General features: G+C 43.4%; 1 protein-coding gene across 1 annotated transcript in view; it reads right to left on the bottom strand.

The window, feature by feature from the left end:
- MIS18BP1 (MIS18 binding protein 1) overlaps positions 1-21,628 on the bottom strand; it is a 28,198-nt gene extending 6,570 nt beyond the window's left edge. The window contains exons 1-11 of the mRNA XM_075504014.1: positions 21,030-21,628; positions 17,206-17,328; positions 15,606-16,120; positions 13,793-13,869; positions 11,613-11,743; positions 6,988-7,078; positions 6,415-6,578; positions 5,050-5,216; positions 3,964-4,072; positions 1,448-2,327; positions 354-523 (exon numbers count right to left, since the gene is read on the bottom strand). Of these exons, the coding sequence (XP_075360129.1) occupies positions 354-523; positions 1,448-2,327; positions 3,964-4,072; positions 5,050-5,216; positions 6,415-6,578; positions 6,988-7,078; positions 11,613-11,743; positions 13,793-13,869; positions 15,606-16,120; positions 17,206-17,328; positions 21,030-21,603 (3,001 nt within the window). The 5' untranslated portion in view covers positions 21,604-21,628. The remainder of the gene's footprint in view (positions 1-353; positions 524-1,447; positions 2,328-3,963; positions 4,073-5,049; positions 5,217-6,414; positions 6,579-6,987; positions 7,079-11,612; positions 11,744-13,792; positions 13,870-15,605; positions 16,121-17,205; positions 17,329-21,029) is intronic.
- Positions 21,629-21,708: the final 80 nt, after the last annotated feature.

Raw genomic sequence — 21,708 nt, 5'->3', positions numbered from 1 at the left:
TGCAAGCACCCCATTATTCTTTCTGGATCAACAGCTCTACAAGTAGCTCATTATCTACTAGGCTCCCAGAGCCTCTTAAGATATAAATAGCTATTTTCCCTTAGGTGGCAAAGCCAGTTTAAGTCTTCCCATCATGCCAAAAACTAGAAAACTCTACAAATATCCTTTCTCTTCTTCTTCAGTCATTTATGCCATCTTCCAAGCTCTGCAACAAACCTTTAAACTGTAGAAGATGACCTTCTTCACTGTCAGGCTCCAATGTGTGTTTATGCCTGTATCTCCCATTACACAACAAATACTGAATTTAAAATGATTTAAAGACAACAATGTACCCAGAACCAAGATGTCGGTACCTTTCTGTTCTGGTTTTCCTGTAGCGGTGGTCTTCTTAGCATGTGTTTTGGAACCTTTTGCCTGTTGTTCTATGTACTTCTGCTGGCATTCTTCAGCAGAGCGAGACCCCACCGCCATGGCTATCTCCACCCAGAAGCCGTTCTTGTGCTTTGGAAACGAAGCAATGGCCCTGCCAAGAGAACAAAGCCACAGCCTTCGTCATGAGAAGAACCTGCGCCACGCTGCCAAGCAAAACACCCAGAGACCAACTGCCCTTCCTGGAAACGACGCTGCGCGTGGGGTGTAGAGAATCTTGTCTCTGGTGTCTTGTCCAGATGCTTCAAAACATGCAAAAATTTATTTGAACAATTTAAGCTAACAGCTCCATTACAAGATAAATGTCTTCCTTGGTCGCAGCAGGTCCCCCCCACCCCCGAGACATGAGCTCGTGCCTTTTCAGGTTTCTAATCTAAAAGAAACAAAACCACACATGGGCATTTTATTACTTAGTGTATGTATTAAATACTGCCCAGTAGCTTAAGTAATTGGACAATGCATTAATTAAAGGTTCTTGCAGTTAATCTCCCCTTTACAAGACTTAAATACATAAGCACGTCATGTTTAACATTTTATTCCATTAGGGGAGACAATATGCCCCCTCTGATTTACTGTCTAAACCATAAATACGAATACTGTTACCACATTATTTACCTACTCGTGTTTTTCAATTTTACTCATAGGAATGCTTATCACTTTTAACAAGATCAAGTATGTGGTTTTGAAAAACAGGTAGAGGAGTAGATTCACAACATTTTGCCTACTGTCTGTGTTCCTCTCGCTTTACACTGATGACAGGGGTAGGGGGCTGCTGTAGGCTCACGCGTCTATAGTTATTTTAGAAAATACTCAGTTGTCTCCTTTATTTCACTATTTTTTAATTCATTAACAAAATTTATTTTGTAAGAGGGAATTAAAACGTAAAGGAAACCTTTGAATTAATGTGAGAGAGACTGAATCTGAAAAATCCAAATCCAGCCCATCAAACCCTTCAATATGTTACACCTCCCGATGTCCGAGGGAATCTCTGCCCTGTGAAGACAGGGCAACCACTTGCCTGTGGAGCTTCTGCAATTCCTTTTCAGACCAGCCATCAGTTGCCCTTGGAAAAAGTTCTAGAGATTTCTGCACCTTTTCCCTCTCAGGTTCTCTCGCTTTTTCTGCTGAAGACTTGGCAGTATTAGAAACTTTACAGTTTGGGGGTTTTTTATCAGATACTTTGGAATTCTTTTCTTTTACTTGAAATAGCTCTTCATTGGTGTCCGGCTCAGTGTCAGATTCAAGCAAATACCGTGGAGGGTTGATTCTGCTTCTTGTCCTCATTGCCTTATCAGGCAGATGGGAAGCACTAGGCTCACTAGAAGGTGTTTTACCTTCAAGTAAATCAGAACCATCGACGGATCCGGGCACGCTTTGCCTCAATGGCACGTTGTGGGAGGCAGTAGAGCGTTTTACAGTCCTTTGTTCACACAACAACTTGTCTGCATCATCCTGTGAACTTTTACAGCTAGAGGAAGATTTAGAGTTTTGAGTCTCTTTTTTAAATAAAGGTTTATTTTTCCTTTTGATAGACAGTGGGATATCTTCACTGGATTCCTCTTCCTCATCTCTGCTTGACAATTCTTCTGTTAAATGCTTGTCTTGAAGTTGTCTGGCTGACCTTAAGGAGTACTTGCAAGCCTGCTGATACGTAGTCAATTCTCCATATTCTGTTCCTCTCTTTTCCTTTGTTGTTCCTGGGGTTCTGCTATTATAGTTATGTTTGTTTAGTTCTTCAGTATTTAAGGCAGTCAGCTTAAAAGCAGGCTGTGTGTTAATTTTTGTACTATCGATTGCATGATCGCTTTCATCATCATCTGACACGAAGTGCCTGGCCTCCTTGCTCCCAACAGACTTGGTTTCTCTTTTGGAACTTACTCCTTTTTCATTCTTTTTCCCTGAAAGAGAAGATGTCAGTATAAGATCACACATTGTAATGTAAATCCTTACTGTGCTCTCAGACAAGCAAAGACTAGCCTGCTGCGGGATGCAAGGCATCCCACACTCCTTAAGATCTGTGAACTCCTTTCTGTCACAGAGACTGCAGTCTGTAGGAAGAGACAAGCAGCACGCCTCCTGTGTTCTGCAGAAGCCTCTCCCCACATTAACAGAACACTAGAGCTCTTCAGGAGGAGGAGATACTCTGTTGAATGGTCGTGTTAGAACACAAACATAAATTAAACACTGCTTCCCTCCGCAACACAGCAAAACGTCACGGAAGAGAGAAATCGGCGATGCTGGGAAACATGTCATCACGCTCTGTATTGCCCACCCTTTCCCCACTGAAGAGATGCATAGCACAGGTTATCTGCAAGCCATTTCCAAAGATTTACCTGGCAGACAACTATAAACTCATTTCTGCTGTTAAGGGATGTCCATAACTTCACCAAACATGACTGAGTAAAACCAGCACCTAGTGAGGCTTCCTGCGATCGCTACACCTCCTCTCCCATACGTGTAGCTTGGAAGGATTCAGTAAAGGCCTTCTGCCCTCACACATACACTCCTACATATTTGGGATTAAATTCTTCAGGAACAAGAGGCTACATGACACAGACATGACAGCACGTCCCAGCAGGCAGGCCTCTCCTGTGCACGGCAGTCAAGAAGCAGAGAAAATCCATTTACATGTGACTCTTACAAAGAGGACATGGCAGGAAACCAGTTGCAAGCACGGGATTCATTTGAGCAAGCGTCCCTCTGCTCAGAGGGAGTACAGCCAGCAGTGGGGAGGCTCCTCCTGTACAGGAGGCATCCTGGTTCCTGCCCAGGTCACTCCCATGCCAGGCCGTCTCCAGACAACTAAAAGAACTAGGATTATCAAGGCTACAAAAGGGAACGTGAATTGAGCAGATAGAGAATAAAATAGTCAACAGAAAGTGTTGCTAAAACGCTATGACTGAGACTGCGCAAACACGAACATCCCGAAAGCTTTACTTGTGCTACAAACAGCATTTCTGCAGGAAGCATTACCGCTGCTTTAAGAGAGAAACTTCTGCTTTATATTTTATATTGTTTTCAGGGTTCTATTGTATCCCAAATATTATAAAAATAAAGGTTTTAAAACTCTGTTAATACACTTTTTTTACCTACATAGTCATTTAATTTATTTTAATTCATCCAGCTTAAAAAGTAAAGCCAGACCACCAGTTCACTGGACTGGTGAACTCCGCTTCGCTTCCGGCTCTCTCAAGTCACATGCAACAGCCATGTTGGGAGAGCCAAAGTACAGGAGCAGAAACTGCAAAAAAACCATAATCCTTTCATTTCAATTTCCAGAAAGAAATCTGCACATTCCCATTACGTAAATAAAGAAGTGGTTTACAAACGCAGCTTATAGTCGGAGCTGTGGAACTAGGAAACTAGGCATTAATGCTGCTCTGGTATTCTTCATAGAAGACACAATCAACCATTAAAAGATTTGAATAATTTCTTTGCATTAACAGGAGGACATCACCGTACTGCTCAGCACCCAACTGACCATCCCACTGATTCTAACCAATAGCTTTAAAAAAAGAAAAAAAAAAAAATTACCTTTACTTTGGCTTTTTGTTGTTTCTTCTGTTGTCTTCATTACTTCCTTTCTTTTATTCTTCTTAGAGATGGAACTGGTCTTTCTTTGGGATTTTTCACTACTAAACATCTTCAAGATAAAACAATTTAATCTAAACTTCTGCAAGAGATTACATATCAAGCCTACTGACGCCAGCTCTGAAAAAGCCAAATGTGTACAGGATGGGTAGATTTAAGAGTCACCTACATTGACCAGTATCTGCTAAATGCTATTTGAAGAACACAGGTGTTTATACAAATGCATGCAACCACAGCAACTCAGCCTGACTCCCTTTAAATTTAAATATTCTAAAACACAAGTTAAAATCTTGAGGCCTAGAGCTGCTTGAGTTGGTGGTAAATTGGACACACACCTTCACCGCTGCAGCTGATGACAAGCGTTAGTACACCCCCCATTCCACAAGGCCAACTAATCGTAGAGACATAAAAAAAATGCTCACAACGACCACAAAGAATGCTGTTTTCCTTCACTCAGTATCAGAATATTATCAGAGTTGCTTAGTGTGTCATAATAAATCGGAGCAGCACACCTCAATCAAAACTGGGGTGACCTGGACAGATCAGGATACCAGAAATGAGGAAATATCTGGTCCTAACGAATGGGCAGCCTGCACAGGAGGGGAGAACGGAGAACAGCACCGAGTGGCACAAGGGCTTACCTGCAGCGCTGCCGTCCCTTGCGGGACTACGCACTGTGGCAGGGCGCAGCGTTACAGTGTTACAGAAAGTGTTTTACTTGGGAACCTCTGTGACCCAAACCAGTACCTGTGTGCAGCTTCCTGCTTGATACATTTATCTTTCAAAACAACGCTTACTTTTCCAGAAGTAATTCCCTGTTATCCCTATTTTACAGACAACAACAATTATCTGATCATACAGAGATTAAGACTATTTTTTGTTTGTTTTAAAATGTTTCTATAATGTTTTTCAAGATTTCCTGCCTCTTCAGGTACTTCTAAGAGCTGGACTCTTTCTGTTAGATACCTAGCCAAGTTTATTCATTATATTTAAGATACATTTAAGTAACAATATGAAAAAGAATCTTACCATGCTCAAATAATCTACTCCACCTTCTTCTATAGTAACATTTAGTTTCTGATCAACAAACTCACGCTGCCCACACCAGAAATTTAACGGTGGTTTAACAAGACGGCCACTACGAGTATAAACTCTGCTCAAGTCATTCGACAGGGAATTGCGCTTCGGTGTTGTATCTACGAGAACAAACAAAAAATATAGTTTTGTTCCAAATACTGTATGGAAATTCAGCTTTGCAGACTCCACAAGCATAGGAGCAATCTTGCGTTTAAACCAGCTCATTTGTACTGACTACGTGGAAAACATAAAACTTACTACAATGTTATGTTGTTCTTTTAAACGTGTTCAGGTTAGAAATAAGCATACCTTAACGTGATGGAAGTCATAATCTTCACAAATTGTAACATTTACTGCTGTGAACTTTTTATTTTTACTTTGTCTAGAGGGTTATAAATACTGTGAAAGTCATATAGGGAAGCAGAACGATAAAGAAAAGCTGTCACACTGAGCAAATCCTAACTGTAATGAGAGAAAAAAATAAAGCAGCTTTTACAGTGTTAGCAAGAAAGTCTGATTACAGTAGTAACAAATGGTGCAATGAAGTTTGGCCAAAGCCCAGTTGGAACCTATGACAAGATATTAAAAAGAAGTCAAAGTTAAAACCAAAAGCTTTTAGCGTCCATAACAAAGCTAGGATTGCATAACAAGGCAAGGGAAAAAGAGGTGGATCAATAGGTTATGGCTTTACAACCATTTCCTTTAGAAACAAAGCCAGCATAATGAATCTTTCCACAATCCAATTGTTATCGCTCTCTATGCCTCAACTGTGGCAAAAACATTAAGATGCCATAAAACGAACCTGCTCAAGGACTTGACATGAGTTAAAACTAACCCAGCTAAAAGAGGGGTGGGCACTGCAGGGGAGGAGTCCCAAGGACAGGGCCTTGACAGAGGTATTAAATCCCACAGGCATCCCAGAAGGACTAAGAAGAGAGTACGTTATGCAACATAGCAACTGGAAAAAAATTAAGTCAAGTTTGCTGTCAGAATAAACAGCTCTGGAGTCACTGCCTTCAGCTACTCCAGACCACACCAGACTCCTGCTTCTTTCCCAGGGTTAACCCTCAGGACAGCCCCTAAACGCTTGTTGTAGCTGTTGTACACCAGCGAACCAGAAATAAAGTCAACACTCTTGATCACTGCAGTCTAAGTGAACACAAACAAAAAACTTCACCCAACTGGTTTGTTACCTCTTCCATACAGCCCGATTAACAAGATACAAAACAGACAGAGAATAGATATCTTCTGCTGGGGAAAACAGTTCTCAAAAAAACTCCAACTTTTTTCCAAAGAAAAGGATTATGAAGTACTCACAAGCATTTTCATCATTCTTCGGTAATACTTCATAGGTGGTGTTTCTGGTCTCAGGTTTCTTTACATCTCTTGCAGAGTCTTCTGCATTTTTCAACAGATCCATACCCACCACTGAGTCACTCTCTTCATTTGCATCCTCACCAGTATTTTGTTTCCGTTCTTTCCTAATGGTTTGGAGTTTAAGAAAAGAAATAATAAACATCTGAATAAGTTGTCCTTTAACAACACGTTAACTTAGGTAAACTCGAAGTCTTCTCCTCACCTCGGCAAAAGCCCAACAGCGCAGTGCAGCTGTACCCCTGCAGACACTGCGTGAGCTGCTGCGGCAGTGAAGCCCTTTGCTTGTGTTTGCTCCAAGGCTACGTAAACAAGTGGAACAACCCCAAACCAGATTAATGAAGGAAGGCACAAGGGCATCCTTCCAAAGCAGGGACCAGTATTTGCCTGGAACATAGTCTTCATGCACACATCTACAACCTTTTGTACTCCTCTAGTATAGTATTCTTAAAAAGCAAAATCTCAATAAATACTTAAAAGAACACTGCAATGAAACAGAATCTCCAAAGAAATTACCTTCTTCTCTCCTCAAGAAACTGCTCAACATATTCCTTCCACTTCTTGGAAAACCCATATGTAAATCTTTTGATGAAACGGTAGGGAAATCCTGTTTGAAACAAAAGTAGCATTAACAAGAGCTGAGCAACACTTTTAATCAGAAAGGGTAGAAATAATACCCAGTACAATCACGGTTTTCCAAGTACCTCAGAAGCTCACTGCATCTTTAAATGCTAGACATAGAAAGGTTTCCCCAGTTTAAGAGAACAGCACGCTTCACAGAAAAGCCCACCAAGGGCTCATTCATTACAGACGACAGTATCTGGAGACAGCATTCTGGTTTCTGGGAACCAGGAGCACAAGCCTTCCCTGGTCATCTAGCTGGATGGGCACGTGGCTTCTCTGCAGAGTGCCAGAAGTCCCTCACAGAGCCTGAGGTTTTTGGGCTCCGGGTAGGTCTCAGCTGTTTGGGACTTGCCATATCAGGGAAACTCCACGTGGAAGAAAACTTCACTTTGCTACAGAAGCCGTTCCATCAAGAGCACAGACTGTTCACGAGACTTAGACAAAGAACAACTGCACGAGGATCAGGTGCAGTCAAAGTACCTAGCAACAGTCTGATAAACCTGGGAAGTTCTTCAGGTAGTGCAGATACAACAGAATGACTCTAGTTTTGTCTCTGAAATTGGAAGAGACAAACTAAACTAAACACCAACTAAAAACAAGTATTGATGCAAAGGTATAATGTAAACCTTTGTCACAACAGAGAAGGAAAAAAGCATCACTTGAGCTCCAGCCTTTCTGAGCACAACGTGTGGCATGTAATGCTCTCGTGGATACGAGGCCATCGCGTAGCCTTCTCATTGACAGGATGTAACCTGTACGGTGCCGGAGCACAACAACATTGAGCCATTGCTTACTGCTCACAATGTCTAAAAAACCAGTAGCGTTCGGCCTCTGACACTCAGACCACTGGAGTTATGGACTGCTACAAGAAGGGTCTGCAGCATGCGATTAGAAAACAAGCTTTAAGTAGTAGGATATTTATCTGAAATTCTGGGAAGCAGTATCTTTACTGGAAAGCATTCAAAAGGCACATGCATAAAAAAAAAAAAAAAAAAAGAAATCACATTCACAAACTGTTAATCTTGGGAGCTGAAAGACCATTAATGTCAGCCTGCACCAACAGAGAGTTCCAGTAACTGAGCTCCTGCAGGAAAATGGGAAATGAGAAAGGCACTCTTTCATTAGTTTATTTAGTGTACAACCAAAGGTCCGTCTAGCCCCAACCAGGGAAAGGCTACTAACAGCAGAGGCCAAAGTAGAGTATGGAAGCAAGGCAAGTATACAAGAATAGTCCCTCCAAGCAATCTCCCAACCTCCGACTGAGAAATCAACACTGATTTCTATGTATTTAAAAACCCTAAAGGAATTTGTCTTCCAGGAAATTGCTCAGTCTCCAGTGGAACTCATGTAAAACTTCAGCATCTACAAGATCCTGTGCAAGGATTTCCACAAATGAGATGCATGTAGCATGAAAAGCTTTTTATTTCCCCTCTACTAGTTTTTTTTTTTATTTCCTTTATTCTGTTACTGCAAGAGACTGCACACAACTGATCTTTATTTACCACCTCCATTGCCTTTGTTATTTCATAAACCTCACCCACACCTCCTCCCCAGTCTCCTGTTTTGCAGGCCAGAAAGTCTTAGCTTAGTTTCTCCTTTGCCCTGTGAAAGCCTTTTCATAACTTTAAACATGTCATTCTTCTCCACACATTTCCTACTTCTTCTGCATTCTTTTGGACAGCAGGTCATTGGGGTTTCTGCGGGGAAGGGGAAGGAAAGACGTGCAGTTGTACTCAGTCTTCAAGATGCTCATGTATCACATAGGTTTTACAGCTATAGCGGTCTTTGTTCCGTTCATTTTCCATGTTCAAGGTGTTTAACTGGTAGTGAGCATTAGGCTGACCTCTTAATAGAGCCACCTATCAACCCCCCCAAACCTTGTTCCCCAGTTTTTACAGTGAACCGAGAGTCTTACAGTCATATAGCATCATATACAATCATATGGGGGTCAGACTAGATGATCTTTAAAGGTCCCACCCAAACCAAACTACAAAACCATTCTGTGATATATGTAACAATATGCTTTCCCCTACCACCACATGCATCATTTTACATTTATCAAGACTGAATTTCACCGTTCTAATGCCCATTCTGAAGCTCTTATGACATGCTTTGTGGCCAGCACTCACCCTTACCATCCCGATTGCAACTTAGCAACATCAGACTACAGCTGCTGCTTCCCAGCTCATGTTTTCTACAAAGTTTATGAATCTGCTCAACAGCCCACATGATTATGGGATTCTTTTTATTCCTCTCGTTTTCTGTTGTTATTTAAACCTACAGAAGCTGCTCCTCCTTATCACATAACTACTTCACATCCTTACAAATCTTCCCAAGAGCCTTTCTAGAAGCCCGAAGTCTAGGGGCCCCATCAGAGAAGTCTTACACCACTGTGAGGCATTACTTCATCTACAGTAGCACTGTAGATGCCTTCCCCCCTACCTCGCTATCTGTACATCTACCAATCCCACTCATTATCACAGTTTCTCTTGGTTTACCTCATATGAATGCCAAACGCTGCGTTTCAAGGGACTTGGGAAACAACTTTTTTAAAAAGCTTTGCATCAGCCGCCTTTCAGGCCCATAGGTATCAAAGCAGGTTTTTTGAGAGATGTTACACACTTGTTATTTCATCCCTCAGCTCCTTTGAAATGCTTTAGGAGTAGCATTTCATTACAGCACATACGTTCATTCTCTATATGGACTGGATAACACGGCCCGATCATCGGGAAGGACTCTAGCCAAAGCACAGCGAGCGCTGTTGCACAGATGCAAGGCTGGAAGGGAGCAAGCACCACAGGGGTTGTGTGCAACATTCCTGCTGTGGGGCTGCTGGGACATCAACCGCAGAAAACACCTTTCCAGGAGCAGAGCCTGTGCACACATAGCCTGTACTGCCCTTTGCAGAGTTCCGCCAACGGTGACCAGCAGACAGGTTTGGTAGCACACCTGGAGTCCCAGATTGCTCATAGCCACGTTTGGTAACGAGGCAGTAGGAGGTAAGTGCCTAGCCAGTGCTCTTACTGCAACACGTTGCATTGATAATTTCAGTGCTTCGAAGAGTCAGTTGGAGTATCGGTACACATCATCAAATATGTTCCACAGGCAAGTAGTTCTGTACCGGTGCAGGGCTGCTCACAAACTAACGGTGCCGCTGCTGACAGTCCCAGCCGTCCCTGGCTGCCAGTACCACTGGTTTAGGGAAATCCTCAGGTTAGACTTCAGATGTGGCATTTCTTCTCCTCTCTACCTACATTAGTGTGTCTTTAAATTCTCTTTTGATTCATGTATCAATATTGAATCTGTTCAGGGTGTTTCCAGGGTATTTTCCACACCGACCCCATGACAGTTTCTTTGTGCGTTGGGGGATGCTGGGAGGCGAGGGGGAAGCTGAGAAGGAAGGACATTTTGCCATAAGTGCTAAGTCCAAAGATCAGCAGAATTGACCCAGCACAGTTCATTAACTCTTAGGCTTAGGAAACCTCTGTAGTACTTGAGCCACTCTGCTCAGAAGTCTCTTGCTATCACTTTTCCTTCTCAGAATATTAAAATAAAAACAAATATCAGTATTTAGCAGAGGAACTAATAAAAAATTCAAGTCAGAGAGCAGCCAAGTCAGGTATTTATCAGAATGCATCCCAGTACTGCAAATGAGAAGAAAAAAATTAAAGCCACAGACACATCTTTGGATGCTTTGTGCTGGGCCTGAAAGAGCAAAGAGTGCATATACGCTCCTTTAAAGAGTGTGATCACACACACAAGGCACGTCTGTACGAAGGCAAGCGTTTATTCCATCTCTGCCACAGATTATCTTTATGTTCCTAGAGCTGCCTGTAAGCACTAACATGGCAGCTCATTCACTAGTGGGCATGACAGTATGCACATGAAGCAACAAAAATGGAATAAAGCCTAGCCTAACTTTAACTTTGTGTGTAAATTAAATTTCCTTTGAAATTCCACATGCTTCAAAACAATCTGAAGCAGGAAGTTTTGATGGATTTGGTATAGCATACAACTTAGACCCCAAATATGGATTAGTTTACTAATTATAAAGCACTGACACCATAACTAGTCTGTCTCCAAACAGAAGTTCCACGTAGTGTTGCAGAGCTAGTCGTTAATTACTGACTAGTACGTCACGGATAGAATGCGAACACCACAGTAATTTCAGTAGTGTACAAACAATCCCCGTATGAATGTCTTAGCACTATTTAAATGCCAAAACATTGACCAAAATTACATAAAGGCAATCTTAGCAAAAGATTTTTAGAAGAACGTACCTATTAGCCATGCTCTGAAATCCCTCCCTGTAACTGCAGCACCCTAAAAGTGCCAGCTACAATTAACATTAGATAGTATTTAGAAATCTGATGCTGGAGTCACTTTCCAGCATGTGCTGAATACCCACCGAGCCCAATTAGCAGGATAAGACAAAACGTTCGCTTCAGCAGTATGTGCAATCACAAACTGAGAAGGGTTTTAGATTTATAAGGTTACATTAAGAATCATCTTCTTACCTTCTTTTCTCATCGAAGCTGAATCTATATTTCCCTGTAGCAAGTAGATACTGCCAGAGGATGTTTTAACTTGGTTGTGTGCTATGCGTTCCATAATTGCATTACTATGCCAAGACAGATCTTTCATATCTCTAAGAAAAGACAGGTAACATGAAGAACAGGAATGAAACATTGTTTTCATAAAAGAAGGAATTTAAACCTAGAATATTGATATTCCGTGAGAGACTGGTAGTGTCACGTATTTTATGAGTGATATAGACACTGGCAGGACGTGCTAGGCTTTCTTTTCTTAGCTTGGAGGAGAAGCATGTTCATTTTGTCTCCTGGCCTTGTCTAATACTTGGACAGGAGACAAAATGAACATGTCAACTACTGCAAACATTAGTCACAGAGCATTAGCTTGGCATTAGGCTGCAGAAGCAAAATGCACTAAAGGACTCCATCCAGCTCATTACTGCAGTGATACCATCATGCAAGTTACAAAACTACCACTATACAGGTCAAATGTATATTTTCCCTAGGATTATTATATTTATTTCTCACCTTCCTATTTAAAAACAAGAACAACTGAAGAAGGAGCCCTAATATGTGCAAAAATTGGAGTTGTTAAGACATTATTAAGGAACCTCTCCATGAGAAATAAAAAATAAACCCAAGCATTAAAGTAGAAAATCTACATAGAGTGTTGGGTTTTTTTTGTTTGGTTGGTTTTTTTGTTTGCTTTTGGGTTGTTTGGGTTTTTTTCTTTTTAATGCTTTTACAACAATAACTGACAGACCAAAACTACAGAACAGTATTAAGGACTGAAACCCAAGATGACAGTGAAAACATTCAACCGTATAACTCGTCACAAAATATTAACAGAAGTCAATTCAGAGGGTCTATAAAGCAAATCAAATGTCACATGTAAGCAACATGTATCAGATACACACCAACACAACAGAAAAGAGAACACGTGGCTAGTAGTGAAGGGTGCAAAGTGAGAGGATCAGTTCTTTCCATACAGCCATGAAACAAATGTCAATTCCTACTACAAATCCTACCACAGAATATGTAGCCTTCTGGCATCTCTCAGTAAGCATACCGAATTACTTCCTTTCACAGTGCTACTGCTGTTAGGTGAGGTTCCGAGTTTTCAGTAGAAAAGTAACTGTGTTAGGTAGTTACTAACTATGGCAAGAGCAGAATACTCTTTTCCAACGGTATATTTTCATAATGTCTTCAAACAACTTTATTGCAAGCTAAATCTCTCCTTTGTTCTGACGCTTGTTTTCCTGACCTTATAGCTATTTGAATACAACCTGACCCAAAACATAACCAAAAAAACTGCAGATTCAGTTTTCAGGTGGATCAGCTGCTGCCATGGTTCACCATATAGCTGTAGGAGTAATAGTGCCATCACAAATGATATGGCAGGAACATATGGCTGATGGCAGTCTGCACCAAGTTTGACTTAAAGCAGCCAGAAAACAGAATTTTTGTGAAATTAAGTAGAAGCTCATAAGACCTCTAGTCAGCACCAGTTTGGGGGATCTACTAGACACACACATTTGTCTTTATTCCTCTTAAGCTCTTTGATTGACTCAGGACTGGACTTTGAAATAATTATTTAACCAGGTAGTTTCCTGTATGTAGGCACTCTACCTCTTGCACACATGAAGGAATTCACCTCTTTCTTGATAAAGAAGTTTAAACTGTAACATCACTTTGTATTTACCAAAGGCTAAGAGTAAGTTCCATGAAGGTGCACCACTCCCATGGCCACCTAGGCCAACCTAAGTCAGGACAATCATGGTTCCTTCTCCCCCACCATTCCTCAGCCTCCAGCCATGCAGTCCCTCATCCCCCGTGCACCAGGTCTGCCATTCTGCAGGCTCTGGAGCAACTGGGTTCAGCGTGCTTACCCAGAAGATAGATAACTATGTTTAAAAAAACACAGTGAGAGTTGTAAGCACTGTCACAAGGGTTAGGATGCAAGCAAAGGGCCGCACTCCATGTGGCTGGGGAGGAAAGCGGCAGACGTGTGGAACTGCTTTCAACAGTTACCAAGATATTCCACAAATACAAGTCTCAAAGCTACAGCTGTTCAGCCAGGCAAAGATGGTATAAGCCTTTCTAGCCTTTCTGAAAGCCCACCAACATGTTTTACATTGCATTGAAATCAGAAAATTTTTTCTTACTTCCGTTTTCCTTCAACACATATTGCAGTGTTACCATCCATCACTTTAATTCTCCAGCTGGTTAGGCAGATATTTTTCTGTTACCAAAAAAAAAAAAAAGTCATTTTTAAATTAGACTAAGTTATGCAACATCACCAAGGCATTACCAAAATAGAAATTAACTCCTGTATAACTTGAGAAGTTATTTAGGCACCATCCTCCAGACCAGAAAAACTGAAAACAACCATTATACACAAAAATGTTGAAGCATAATCAAGCTGGAGTCTAATGCACAAGTGAAGACAGGAATTTAAATTATAGAAACTTTTGAGTAATTTAATGTTGACTTTCAGAAGACAAGGCCACTGGCCAAGACCTCTAGCAAATCCAAAAAGCTCCTCACAAAAAATACCAACACTACACCATACCTCTTACACTGTCATCTGTTCTCTGTTACTGTTCAGAAAAAAGTTATCCATGAAAAAATAAAATTGTATTTATTAGCTCTATTCTTGCTAAAATGTAGACAGTATTAGAATGGCTATAACTGATATTGCAAACTACTGACATACATACAGCTGCAGTACCTTCCTTTTGCATTAAATAGCCAGCAAGCCAGTTGCACTTGAGCTGCAGTTTGGAACACTGTGTGCGAAACATACGACTTTGTTTAAAAAAAAGCTTCTCGGAAAACGATTTTTTGACATCTGAAACTATCGCTATTTCTCCTCACAACCTCAGTTAATAAGCTCCAGATCTTTTCTTTAATGATGTTCACCTTTTGACCATCAGCCCGGACTTCACTAAAGATCATACCAATACCTCAATCCTGACTGAGGAAAGGTACGTGACACGTACAGCCAGCACCTACTCGATGCTCAGATCTGTAGTGCCCAATACATCTCTTTCAGCATCTTCTACTCAGCTACAAATCTTTAATATTAGCGGATACCTGTTCCTTACCTAAATCAACGCTCATCATACAGGTAACTTTTATTTTTAAATACAGGAAAACATATCAAACATGCTTGACAACGGTGAGGGAGAATGAAACAATTAACTTGCTTAACTTGAAGACGACTGCAATCCCACAGATTTCTCCAGGCAACAAAGGAAACTCAAACCTCGGGAAGGTATGCTTCCACCAGTTTCCTAGGCTAGTCACTGAGGAATGCGGCATGCTTCAAAATACACCGCTTTTCTCAAGATTTATTCAGAAAGTTGTAAATAGTGCCAAGCATGTACTGAATTGAAAATAAGATCTGCAGACTGGTTTCCTAGGAAAAGATTCTTGTCCCACTTAGTTCAACAGAAGTTTGGATATTCTGTAGGAAAGCCAAGACTTTTACCTCACTATCAGCTGTACAGATTCAGTTAACTTTAGAACCACCCCTGGCCTACAGCTAGGAAAGATCTCTCCTCCCTGGCTTTGCGTAGACAGCCAAGAACTGGATTGGCCAGTGAATTGTTTCATGTCCATCATATCAACGCATGGCAATTAACGTGTTAAAGAGATGATGTAGGAGACTCCCTCAGGTAGAGAACTCTTTCAGCCTATACTGTGGCTTGTGAATGCTAAGTCAAAAGGCCTTCTTTTATAAAAAAAAAAAACAACAAAAAAACCCTGAACATCGTCATCTTGGAGTACGGGGAAAAAAGAAATCCTTTTGATGGAAAGTGTTTCCCAGTACAATCTAATAAAATAATATTTATTCTCTTTGAGTGCTCATTACTTTCGACAAGAAAAAACAAAACAAAACAAAAAATTGCAACTATGAGCTACAAGCAGTCCACGGGACTGTACCTGCTGCCCTAAAGTATTCATTTCTCCCACCTCTTTCTCTGCTTTGCCAGCAACTCGATCTGTATGAGGTTTATCCAAAGGGACCTTACAGCCTTCTTTCAGCTTTTGGTTCCTTGGAATGTGGACTCTGGGAGAAGAGAGCATAATGCTACATAAGCACTGTGAGGGCTTCTGAGAATTAGTCTCCAGTATCTTTTCTACTCCATGAGCAGCTTGCTTATTACTTGGCTGCAACTCTCTTCTGTCTTGATGAAGTTCAGTACGTTTTGCTCCTCCATCTCCCCACCTTTCTTCTAACCGATCCTCATTTTTAAAAGGGGTGGGGCTTAAATTGACAGAACTAGTCACTGTATGTTGAGACATTTCATCATCAGCATCCATTGATTCCACAAGGAAACTATCCTGATCATCCTTATCAGTGGCCACATACTCTGGAGGATCATTCCTGAGCTGCTCAGCAAAAGCAGGTTTGACTAACGGCTGTTCTGTAGTTGCGGAAGGAGGAATACTCTGCTTGACTGGGTTTGAAGGCGTTGGATCTGCCCCTTAAAAAAAAAAAAGGAACAACAAATAAATTAGTGATATTTGAGAACTAATAAGAATACACTCATAAAGTTAGCTCCATTTTTAATAAGAGGAGGTTGTATTGATTAGCATTACAACAATTGTGAAAGCACTGCCTATTTCAGTTGTTAATGTTAACAGCAAGCCACTCTGAATTTGTTCAGACTAGCTTTTCCTCACCAGATCAACACCCCTGCTGTTGAAGACTTACAGATATCCTACTTTCCCCCAAAACCAAGCTAGCACACACTATATCTATTAATAGTATATCTTGACCATTCTTCCCATCTTTTCTTTAATGAATCCTCCTTGCAGAGAAAAAAAAAAAAAAAAAAAATCTGTTTTCACAAAAAACAACATCTCAAATATTTCCATCTTCCCAGACTTCAAGATCTGGACTTCTAGCCATGCTGCTGCTATGCTGGGAGCTGCAAGCATTGGGGTTTGAATTTTCAGATAAATTAAGTTCAGTTTTGAAGTTGAACACTACTAAGACTTTGGGAAGCATCATTTTCTTCATCTGCATTTTCAAAACTGAATTACAGGACAGAAGCATATACAGGGTTGCTATCAAGTAACAATATGGAAAAAAACAAATACAGGAGTTTCTCACAGAGCCAAGCCTTTTCTCTTTATGTATTAAAAGCTAAGGGGGGAACAAAAAAAAAAAGCCACCAGCAAATAAGAGGTTTAGGATTTTTCCACCAAGTTTCACATTCAAATGGCAAAGTGTTACACCTAGTCTCTAAAGACCTCATAACCACGTCACACGCCTGAAGGTAGATGGCTTTCGTTGTCAGAGGAGATAGTGCGCTCAAACGCACTAATGATGTCAACCTTCGAGGTCAGAAGCCCACAGCCCTAAAGCATAGTTCAACCAAGTCTAATGCCATCCCCAGGTTTGAAAAGGCAGATTTGCAGGTTTCTTCCTCCATTTTCCCCTGCACGCAGACTACAAAGCAAGAAGAATGATACTCTGCCAAAGCATGTGAGAGATTATAGGCAAGAACAGAAACCCTGAAGTCAAGGAAGGTTTTGAAGTGTTCTTAAGAGCAATACCAAGTACCTTTTCGCTGCTGCTGCTGCAATTTCCGCTTTATACGCAAGAAGAACTTCTGAGGGGATTCCAACACAAGAGGGTCTATGGCTTTCATGGTTTGGTTCTCAGGAATCTGAGTGAGAAGTAATTCTGGAAAATAATAAGACCAAAAAAATCTTTGAATTGGGGGAAGAAAAACATTTTAATGTGGGGGACGGGGAAGCAAAGTACATACTTTGTAAGATACTAAACTCCACTATACAACAATATGTTCTCTTTTCTTTCCCAAGATGGATGGGCAGTACGACCTTTCCCTTTTCATCAGGGGTTGGCTGTTAGGTTGCCTCAGCTGCACCTGAGAAACACCCTCAGGTGTGTGTATGCATGCCTGGATGTAACCCAGCCCACAGCAATCAACAGGAGCTTGGAGGTGCATACAAATGGGGCGTGTTTCATAGCATTAAGGTCTACCAAGCAGCACCAATAACTAACCCCTTTTGATATTCGATCAAAAGTCATCATCAATTTGTGATGTGATGATGCAAGGGCAAAAATATACCTTTTGGAAATCTGTTGTTAAAAAGGAAATAAAACTTCAGGAGCTTTCACTTTTTAGAAAAATCACAGAATGGTTTGAGTTGGAAGGGACCTTTACAGGTCACCTAGTCCAACCCCCTGCCATGGGCAGGGACACCTTCAACTACATCGGGCTGCTCAGAGCCCCATCCAACCTGACCTTGAACGTTTCCAGGGATGGGGCATCTACAGCCTCTCTGGGCAACCTGGGCCAGTGCCTCACCACCCTCAGCGTAAAAAATGTCTTCCTTATATCTAGTCTGAATCTACCCTCTTTCAGTTTAAAACCATTACCCCTTGGCTAAGGGCTACCCCTTAGCCAAGCTACAGGCCCTGCTAAAAAAGTCTCTCCCCATCTTTCTTCTAAGCCCCCTTTAAGTACTGAAAGGCCACAATAAGGTCTCCCCGCAGCCTTCTCTTCTCCAGGATGAACAACCCCAACTCTCTCAGCCTGTCCTCACAGCAGAGGTGCTCCAGCCCTCGGATCATTTTTGTGGCCCTCCTCTGGACCCGCTCCAACAGCTCCATGTCTTTCCTGTGCTGAGGGCCCCAGAGCTGGACGCAGCACTGCAGGGGGGTCTCACCAGAGCAGAGCAGCAGAACCCCCTCCCTCAACCTGCTGGCCACGCTGCGGGTGATGCAGCCCAGGACACAGTTGGCCTTCTGGGCTGCAAGCGCACATTGTCGGCTCATGTCCCGCTTTTCATCCACTGGTACCCCCAAGTCCTTCTCCGCAGGGCTGCTCTCCATCCCTTCATCCCCCAGCCTGTATTGATACTGGGGGTTGCCCCGACCCAAGTGTAGGACCCTGCACTTGGCCTTGTTGAACCTCATGAGGTTCACACAGGCCCACTTCTCCAGCTTGTCCAGGTCCCTCTGGATGGCATCCAGTCCCTCAGGCGTGTCAACTGCACCACTGTTGCAGTAGTCACTTTAGCGTTAGCATCAAGGCTTGCTGAAGCCTTAGGCCGCAAGAACTTTCACCTAGATCCACCGACCGTGCGCTGAACTTTTACTTGGCTACATGAAGGAAAGCCCCCAAAACTGGCGCAAACCAGAAAGATAAGGAGGCTTCAATCTTAGCAGAAGCTGCAATCTTAGAGATAAGAGAAGAATTGGCCCACCTAGAGACAATGAAAGGGCCCAGTGAAGAACGGGAAGACCCCAGACCCAAATCCTACTATTGGTCCAAACTGTCTCCTGAGGGGAGGTGAATTTAGACTGTAAGGGTATAATTACCCAGAGGTTTCTTTGTTCTGGGTCCCTCTCCAGAGGCACCCAGCTCGAGCTGTTTTCACTACTGTACCACTCAATAAATTCACCTGGCGTACGTCGTATTGGAGACTCTGCTTCAGGAAACCTAGGGCCGAGCCAGAGGGGAGAGGAAGCACCCGAAAGTGAGTGTGTGTGAGCAAGGAGTCGAAAAGGGGCACCCGTCAGCTCAGGGGAGCTGCCGCTGCGAAGGGACTCTGGTCCTAGCAGTTAAAGTCTCGGGTGGTGTGCGTGCGACTCCCTGAATGGTGTGCGAATGCTCGGGCAGCAGCTTCTCCTTTAACAACCACTCAGCTTGGTGTCATCTGCAAACTTGCTGAGGGTGCACTCGATCCCACTATGTCACTGATGAAGATATTAAACAGTACTGGTCCCAGTATGGACCCCTGAGGGACACCACTTGTCACCGATCTCCATCTGGACATCAAGCCATCGACCACTACCCTCTGGATGCAACCATCTAGCCAATTCCTCATCCACTAGACAGACCATCCATCAGATCCATCTCTCTCCAATTTAGAGAGAAGGATGTTGCAGGGGATTGTGTCAAAGACCTTACAGAAGACCAGACAGATGACATCCGTAGCTCTTCCCTTATCTACTGACATACTCACTCCATCAGAGAAGACCACCAGGTTGGTCAGGCAGGACTTGCCCTTGGTGAAGCCATGCTGGCTGTCTCGAGTCACCCCCCCATCCTCCACATGCTCTAGCATAGCTTCTAGGAGGATCTGTTCCATGATCTTCCCAGGCACAGAGGTGAGGCTGACAGGTCGGTAATTCCCAGGGTCCTCCTTGCTACCCTTTTTAAAGATGAGTGCAATGTCTCCCTTTTTCCAGCCACCATAATAGTGGTTTAATCTCATTTTTATTGTAACCAACAGAAATAATAGAAGTTAACAAGTGGTTTTATGGTGCAACGAGGAGATTTAGGAAGACTTTTTAATATCTAACCAGTGCCTTGCGCTGCTTCCTTCATAACAGCAAGTTCTTTTGAGAACAGCTCGATAGCCCCCCAGTGAAAACAGCATGCAGCTGCCCGTGCTAGTGGCCAGATAAGACACTAGCCTAGGCTGAGCACTTAGCCTAGTTTTCTGCAATTATGTCTTAAAACAAACACAGACAAACCAGGTAGGTCTTAACGCCCACCCAAAACTGGATAAAAGTTTAGTACAGGACATTTGCAAGCACCGCACTTTAAACAGGAATACACGTAGCAATGAAGCATAACCCTTCTGATAAGCCAGCCAATATTTCAGCGGGTATCCCGCTCCAGGTGATGATAGCATGAGAATAACAGGGCACCACCACAGGACATCTTCCTCTCTAAAAGACCTCTGTTGCCTGTACAGATACACACAACCAGAAGGAAGGCCATTCCTATCACCACCAGCGGCTACAGACCTTTACAGGAGGGGGCACGGCGCTCGCAAGTTCACGTTACGCCAGCGAGTCAGAAACAGAAGATGCACTGCAAAAGTCATCAGACCAGAGTACCCAGGGAAACGGCCCAGGATTTCAAAACCCAAGCAATTCTTCCACCAACCTCTACTCCTTTCTGTATTGACTGTAGGGAGTAGTTAAAGTAATTGTTTGGTTTGATGCTTTTAACTTATAAAGTGTAATTCTGTTTTTCAAGGTGTTGCAAAAGGTCAATCCCGTTCACAAACAGAACAGAGGGAGCAGTTAAAGCCAGACTGAGCAAGAAAAGGAGAAAATAGCATGGGAGGAATTCCTCTAAGGTAAAGAAAGGGTCAGAGAAATCGACTATGGTACAGACATATTTTAGCATTAAAAAACCTCTCCATCCAAACTTTAAAAAAAAAAAAATCCCGAATACCTGGGGGAAAACCAGTACTGGTTCCAGTATTCTTTACACCTATGAACACACACTGGCTGCTTTTCCCAGACCCTGGAAGAGTTGTAAGCGAAACGCAGAGGAAGTCACAGCGAGCAAAACGTTAAATACGAGACAGCTTTCTCGGAGAAGCACTCGAACAAACCTTTTTCTGGCTGGATACCCCCACCAGGCACCTCGGCGGGTCTCTGCCGACCTTCTGCTGTGACAGGTTTCTTGTGCTTTCGCCCCTGCTCCACGAGGCTCGGTCTGGGAGTCAGGATCAGGTCGCTGCCGCAGCTCCTCGGCGCCTCTCCCGCGGGCAGCGCAGGGTCCTGCTGCTGCCGCAGGGCCCTGGCCTTCATCCGCTGGAAGATTTTGGCCGGGGACTCCTGGGCGGGAGGCTCGCACGCCTGCCGCTTCGCCCGCCTCACCCGCCGCTCGGGGCCAGGGCTGGGGCCGGCCCGCCTCTCGCCGACGTCCAGCAGCTCCTCGCCGCCCGCCAGTGCCGAGGGCTGGAAGGGGCCGCCGCCCGCCGGCCTGCGGGCGCTGCTCTCCCCGCAGCCCGCCACCTCCGCGGCGGCCGGAGCGGCCTTGAGGGTGTCCTGACACCTCAGGAGCTCCTTCACGGGGGTCAGCCCGCCCGCGGGGATGCTGTTGAGGGGCGCCGACCGGAACGGCAGCTGTCCCCGGCGGCGGGCGGGGGTACCGGCCTGGCCTTGGGTGGGCGTCACGATCATCTCGCCGCGGAGCCTGGCCACGGCCCGGCCCCTCGGGGGTCCCTCCCTCGGCGGTCGGTCGGTCGGTCGGTCGCTCGCTCCCCGCCGCCCCCTCAGGGGCCGGCG

This window comes from Mycteria americana, chromosome 5 (assembly GCF_035582795.1).
Source record: "Mycteria americana isolate JAX WOST 10 ecotype Jacksonville Zoo and Gardens chromosome 5, USCA_MyAme_1.0, whole genome shotgun sequence".
In the NCBI taxonomy this organism is placed as follows: domain Eukaryota; kingdom Metazoa; phylum Chordata; class Aves; order Ciconiiformes; family Ciconiidae; genus Mycteria; species Mycteria americana.
The sequence above is the reverse complement of the archived record's forward strand: the minus strand, read 5'-3'. Positions and strand labels throughout refer to the sequence as shown.